General features: G+C 42.2%; 1 protein-coding gene across 5 annotated transcripts; it reads right to left on the bottom strand.

The window, feature by feature from the left end:
* Positions 1–631: 631 nt before the first annotated feature.
* On the bottom strand, positions 632–3,654 carry TMEM107 (transmembrane protein 107). 5 transcript variants are annotated; one of them, XM_044672468.1, is made up of 5 exons: positions 3,505–3,654; positions 2,790–2,857; positions 2,530–2,663; positions 2,070–2,166; positions 632–1,925 (listed from the first exon to the last, which is right to left on the bottom strand). In XM_044672468.1, the coding sequence occupies exons 1-5, from the start codon at positions 3,589–3,591 to the stop codon at positions 1,856–1,858; spliced, it is 456 nt and encodes a 151-aa protein (XP_044528403.1). In that variant the 5' UTR covers positions 3,592–3,654; the 3' UTR covers positions 632–1,855. The 5 variants fall into 5 exon arrangements, with proteins under 5 accessions (XP_044528403.1, XP_044528405.1, XP_044528404.1 ...); XM_044672470.1 differs by having other exon boundaries at positions 2,091–2,166; XM_044672469.1 differs by having other exon boundaries at positions 2,530–2,630.
* Positions 3,655–7,238: the final 3,584 nt, after the last annotated feature.

Genomic DNA, 7,238 nt, shown 5'->3' with positions numbered 1-7,238 from the left:
CTCAAGAATGCAGGGTCTGTTATCTGACTCCTGACTTACAAGTCTAATGCTCTTCTGCCACAAAGCTTATATCCCTTGAAGGGTAAATCAGATGACTATCTGAGGCATTACAGAAAACAGTTTTGAGAGGTGAGGTAGCTTGGAGAGGTGGTTTAGGGTAGCTGATCTTTTTTTTTTTTTTTGGATTTAGAGCCAGAAAGATCTAGGGTCAAGTCTTGCCTCAGGCATCTACTAGCAGAACCACTTAAACTCTTGATTTTTTGAAACAGGAGCTATTAATACCTATCTCATTGGGTTGTCTTAAGGAGCAAACAAATAATGCATACAAAGAAGTGTTATATAAACATAAGATATTATCTCAAGAGTATAGAAACAACTCAGGAACTATATCAATTTTAGCATTTTTATCTGGTTCCTACTCTGGAACATAACAGATATCTAATAAATGCCTGTTGATTATTAACTTTACTAGCAAGGTTTAATTAATAGTTTTTATATCACCCAGTGTGTCCCTCCCTGCTCTCCTCTTTCACAGGAATATGAGTATTCCTTACTAAAAAGATCGAAGGGGTGGGGGAGTACAATTCAGCAAAAAAAAAAAAAAAAAATCAACTCAAAAGTTCCCAACTTCTTTTTGCTTTTATTTTTTAAAATATTTGTAACATTCTGGGAATAATGCCATGCTTTAACCTTCTTCTTCATATTTATTTTCATATCAAACCCAAGAGTCAGAAATTTAAAACTGTAAGTAATCTTAAGTAATATCTTCTCCAAATGAGGCAAGGAGCCTATATTGATGATTTACCCCAGATCTAGAAGATAGCAAGAAACAGAATTGGAACACAAATTCAGACTCCAATTTAATGTTTCTTATGACCATCTCATTGGTTTAAGGTACTAAGCAAAAACACTAATCTTTTCTCCAGCTACAGTTAATCTCTTCTAGGGATGCCATTTACTCTTACCTTCTAAAGTGGCATGTCTCACCTGCAATCCTGTTTGAAAGAGTGTATTTTGGGGGTATACTATAAAAAAAGGAACTCAACTCAAACAGGATACTATCTGCCCAATTCCTCAAAACTCCATTTTATATATAGATGAGGAAACTGAGGCTTAAAAAAAGTTAAATGACTTTTCCAGGGTCACACAGCTAGCAAGTGTTCAAGGCTCTTTTTGTTCACCATGACACCTAACTCAAGTAGTATATATTGCCCATTTTACAGATGAGATAGCTCATATCCATTTGGGACATGCCTTGTTAATAATAAAGAATATTTTCTAGGAGCCAAGGGTAGGACATTCCAACTTTGATATACCCATTGGTGTGATACTCTGAACCACCTCTTTCCCCAAGCCCCTAAATTATGAAGAACTGTTTCATCCATTTTTGCCCCAGAATTTAAAGGGTAAGCAGCCTCTTTAGAAATCCTCATTTGTGTATTGTCTACAAGATGATGCTAGTATAAATCAGCTTCACCCCTTTCTTTGCACTCCTTCTAGAGAGATGGCCCATAATCATCAAAAAAAGAACATAAGTAATTTAAAGATTCTGGAGTGGACAGGAAAGCACCAGACTTCCATCTGGCCCATTCCTCTTTCCTAGTTCTTCCCTCTTTCTGTGTACGGGCAACCCAAATGTCCCCTTTTATTGGCTTCACCAGCTTTGGTTATGGTACAAAAGTTGGGTTTTATCACAAAATGGACAATGTTGATATGTCAAACCTCAGAGGAATAAGAACACTGTCAATAGCCCCTCAAGCTAGTGGCTGATAGTCTTTACACTTTTTTTTTCCCCTCCAAGCCAGCCGATTGCAAAGTCCTCTAGGTCTTCTGCCCCATGTTTGTGGGAGGATGGTCAGAAAGATTTTCTCTTTAACGCGAAGACAGAAATCATCATTACTACTTCAGTGAAAGCAGGGAGGACACTGCGAGAGGGAAGAGGTGTGATTAGGCACTCCCTTGTAACAAATATTCCCTAGTCCCAGCACCCAAACCAATCCAAGGATATCGGTGCCTCCTCAGGGACGACCTCTCCTTCGCAGCCCAGGAGGTAACTCAGAAAGCCGCACCTGCAGAAGATGAAGATATACCAATAGGCGAAGCACTCCCAACGCTCAAAGACGAAGAAGGCCAAGGACACCGCCGCGCAGCAGTGTACCCCAATAGCTTCTGCAGTTACGGAAAAAGAAATGTTGGAACTACATTTCCCAGCATGCTTGGAGTAGGTGAGCAGTGCCCAAGCAGGACCCTACCATAGGGTAGGGGAGAGAAGGTGATTTGTACTCCCCCAGCCTGCAAACTAACTTAAGTTGGGGAGCAAAGGAGTTCAGCTCTCCTACTTTTCTCTTCCCAGACCTCGCTCTGGGTCACGCTCGGGTTAGAAGCAATTCCATTTTGTGTCAAACCTAAATTAAATCTCAGAGATTCATAACCTGCTCCCTCCCAATGCCCATCACCCCTTGATCTAGAGAGTCCCACCACTGGCCACGGGGGGGGGGGGGGGGGGGGGGCATGGGCCCAAAAGGATACAGAAGAGGCTCTGTGTGCTGTGGAACATGGTCACACCTGAAAAGAAACCTATCAGCTCTATCAGAAAGAGGCCCAGCGTAATGCAGAGAGCAGTGACCAGCCTGTGAAGGGATAGAGGAGTCCGAGAGTTTCCCCTTCCCAGTCTGGGGCCCTTCCCCTCCTCCGGGATCACCCACCAGGATAACTCGACTTCTTCACCTCACCCCAAAGTGGGAGGGCTCCCTCCTACACTCACCACCCGTGCACCCAGGTTGGCTCACCAATAGTCCTCCTCATCATACTCCTCTTTAGAGAAATTGGGGGTCAGACTGGCCTGGACGTTGCTGTCCTGGGAGAAGGGAGTAGAGAACAGGAGTAAAATAGGGTTTTTAAGCCAGGGTAGAACAGAAATGATACAGTTTCAGGGAGGGCGGGATCTGTCTCTTCCCTCCCCCCTCCCATTCAGCTACAGTGTAGAAGCTAGAGAAAAGGGTCTTAAGAGACCACAAGTTCATCATTCAAGACAACATCTTCTTTTTTGCTGGGAAGAAAACCGAGGTCCATGGGGTGAGAATCCCCAAAGTCACAACTGAACTCTAAAGCCAGCCAGATTTCCTGGGTCCCAGGAAGTCACGGTCCCGGATGCACCAACTCTGCCTCTTACAGGCGGCCCTCGTGGACTGCACTGGGGGGACGGCAGAAAGAGTAAGACGCCAAGGAAGGGTCCAATAGGAAGGAATCTTTCGAGAGAGAGGGAGGGAGAGAGGGAGAGAGAGAGACCGAGATCGAGAGAGACTGAGGAATGGGGGATTACCGGAGCAGGAGCAGACACGGGGTGGGGCTATGGAAAGAACAGGCGCAAAAGCAGCTACGTAGTAGTTCGAGGGCTCGGATACGCGCGCGCGAATTCCACCTCCCGCCCAGACCCTGAGGCAGAGGATGGGGGCGGGGTAATCCCGAGTACGGAAAGGGAGATTATGATGGGGATTATTTTACCCGGGTCCAGAAGATGGTAATAACGATCACCAGGTGAGCTAGCAACGTCAGAAAACGGCAAGGCACAAGCCCATTTACCCGCCCCATCGTTTCCGACAGCCTGGGTCTGACTCGATGTATCGACAATCCTTTCTGCACAGCACTGCTGCCTTCCTGTTGCTCAGGGCAACCGCGGAATTTTTCTCTTCTCCCATTACAGTTGGTTAAACCACCCAAAAAATCTCGCGAGAAGTTGCGACACACTTCGAGATAATTGAATTTAAAGTGGCCCTCCTGTAGACTGTAGCACTCAGCATTCAAAGCCTTGAATCCAGACCTAAGAGGAAATTTTGGACCTCCCGGTATCTCTAGAGTAAATCAGTACAGCTCTATGGCCACTCCCTCCCAGAGCGCTATGGGAGGGCTTTTGGAGCCCATCTATCTAGCCCAGGGCCTTCTAGGCAGCCAGGGTCTGTCCTTTCCCCCACTCCCATTCAGCCATGGAATGTAGAAGCTAGAGAACCAGATCATCAAACTTTATTTGCCCTATTGGTTGTCATCTCCTTCCTAAATTAAGTTGTAGGGACTCTAGGAGCTGCCTTATTTACACACATACCCCGACTCCTGGTACTGGGCCTTGTTCAAGACTTTAAACAATAACTACTTAATGAATGAAAGAATATTAAGCTTTCACCAAGTGTGAGGCCAGCAATAGGAATGCAAAAAATAAAGATTGGCCCATAAGGAGTTCACATTCTAATAAGTGAAGGCGAATTCGGAATAAATGAATGAAAAAACATTAAGTGCTTGCCTGCTAAAAGTGTTAAACTGTTAAACTGCTGTCTTTATGCAATATAAAAACTAAAACATTCCCTGATCTCAAGGAACTTTCATTCTTTTATGTTTGTTTTTTCATTTTTTAAAAACAAAATTTTTAATTACTCTCCCACCTTGGGCAACTTAATCAGGCCAAAAAATAAATTCCTCAATATATATCTAACATAGTCCTGCAAAACAAATTTCTCACATTAGCCATATCCTTAAATGTGTGTCTATTTAACATCATTTTAATTTTATCATTATAGTTTGTCTCATGTTATTCTTTTGGACTGGTGTTGCCTTTGATTGAAATTCTAAAATTCTCCCCCCATCCACCCACCCCCAATGTTAGTGATATACATTCTCTGGTTCTCTGGTTCTATTCATTTCACTACATCAGAAGACAAAGGAGTCTTCCCAGTGTCAACTTGGAAACCACTAAAGTAGTCATAAAACCAATCTTTAGTCAGGAAAGAGACAGGTCCTTAATATTTGCCTATCAATAAATACCACAGAGTTAAAATTCTGGAGCTCTGAGTATAATGTCTCTGAGAGAATCACCCTGCTAGATTATTCTCCAAAGAACAATAGAACTTGGGACCTTATATACCTTTTGGGGAATTAAGTACAGCAAACATACCCTGACAGTTTAATAAGCAGGCTTGGGAAAAGAGGCTGTAGTTAGAAGCTAGGATATCAGGGAGTGACCTAACTTATAATGGTTACAAAAAGGATGGTTCCTGCAGGGTGCTGATCTTCTTGGAAAAGGATCTCTGATACAATGGGAGAAACTTCTAAGACAAAAAAGGTGACTAGGGATTTAAACATTTCTATTACTCCTATTCAGGACACTTAATGGATGCTTGGAGATCCCTGGTTCAGTCTAAAACAAAGTCAATTTTGGACTTCCCTTAAAGACAAGTTCCCAAGGGAAATGGGCAAACATGAGGTTTCCAGAATTCATGTTGATACTGGTTTACTCTGAAATTATCCATTTCATTATTTCTTACAGCATAATAATATTCCAAACATCCTGTTAACCTTAAAAAAATCAACTACCAAAGTAGTTATAATAAAGTATCTTTAATCTCTGTCATAAAGATTGCAAGCTAGATTCTTCCATCTTACCCTGCCAATAAACCACAATTTGTCTAGCCATTCTCCCATAAGAGGACAACTCCCAAATCCCAATTTTTGTCTACTGTAATAGAGCTGCTATCAATATTTTTGCACATATAGATTGCTCTTCAGCAAACCAAAAGACCCCAAATAAAGGCAGACAGGAAGAGCATCCCAAAACTAGAAGGTAGTATCATAGATGGGGAAAATATGATTGCTTTACAAAGTCTGAAACACAGGTGTAATGGACAATATGATTGGCTGGAAATTGGGAGTACAGGCCAGCAACAACTGTTCAGTCCTGTTCTGATTTCCCAAATTAGGAGGCACACCAGATAATGTAAAAGCAAGAGATACTGTTTTATTGCAAGCTTGAGCTTGGGTCCCACAATGGAACAGGGAATGAGAGGTCTAGCCAGCTTATATACAGTTTGAGTTCCAGGAACTGGGGGGGCTGGATGTTAACACATGCTTCCTATCATCCATTCACCAGATGTTACTGGTCGGGGGTCTTTCCTGCCATTTATTAGGTGTTGCTGTTTGGGGTCTTCCTGCTATTTACCAGATGTTATTGGCTGGGGGGGAGGGGTTTCCTGCCATTCATTAGGTGTTGCTATTTTTATCAGCTCTTATATCCAGTTGGCTTCCAGACCTAACACAACCCTTCCTTCCTACTAGGAAATTCTAATTGATTTAGTCCACTAGCAAGAAAAGCAAGTGGTATATAGATAAGAAATTTCTAGTAATTGTATAAGAGTAGCAGCCATTGATATAGAGAAAATGGGTTAATTAAAATGATTTATAGGGAAACCAAACTTTTAAACTTAACTCAGAGAGGAAGACTGAACTCATGAACTTCTGGTCTTAACTCAGAGACAAAGAAACGACAGGCAGCTATAAAAAATATCAGCAGTCATACAGAATAGAATTCAATTACAAAATAGAATCAATTTGATTTTTTAACTGTGGTCTGAGCTAGAATTAGGAATAGTGGTGTTAACTGGAAAAAACACAGAACTATTAAATAGTCAGAAAAAAACACACATTAATTAAAGGAGTTCAGTGCTTTCCTCAAGACCTCCACACAGAGCTTTGGGCTACAAACCTATGCAGAGTCCCAAGATCCTAGTTGCTCTGGTCACTGACCCCTGGGAGAGCCAACCATGCTAGATTGACAACTCCAAAGAACAAAAGAATTTGGGGGTCCTATATTACCATTTGGGGGACCCAGGGGCAGGGAAAGATGATTGATTGATGTTACCATAGCTACAAGGAAATGGGAGCGTTCAAACTATATGGACAGGATCCAATCAAGCTTGGGAAAGGAATCATAATTAAAGGCTAGGGTGTAAGGGAAAGGGCTATTTACAATGGATACTAAAAGGATGGTAGGCTCAGGTGTTGGTCTTCTAGGGAACAGGCCTGATACAAAGGAGAAAACTTCTAGGATAAAAGGAAATTTAGCATTTGCTTAGCCCCACCTAACTAGGATTGCCATTTACCTTAAGGTCCATTATTCAGTCTGAAACTGCTAGTCAGAGTGGAAGGGAACTAGTACAAGCTTTGGGGTCTCCAATTTACAAGCTAATCCTAAAACTTGTGGTCCATCAGATCTTACTAGTCTATAAGTTTAGAAGTTTCTAGATTCCACATCGACAGCAGTCTATGGAATACTGCTACTCCCTAGGGAGCAGTTGTTTCTGGTGGCTGGGAAGGTCTCCACAATGAGAAAGATATCTCTCTACAATGATTTCTCTTAAGTGATAGTTGTAGGTGTGGAGTTAGAAGCAGGCTTTTTTTGTTGTTGTTGTCGTCTT

The sequence above is a fragment of the Gracilinanus agilis genome, chromosome 4, assembly GCF_016433145.1.
Source record: "Gracilinanus agilis isolate LMUSP501 chromosome 4, AgileGrace, whole genome shotgun sequence".
Classification (NCBI taxonomy): Eukaryota; Metazoa; Chordata; class Mammalia; order Didelphimorphia; family Didelphidae; genus Gracilinanus; species Gracilinanus agilis.
Note: the sequence above shows the minus strand (reverse complement) of the source record. Positions and strands in the feature narration are given on the sequence as shown.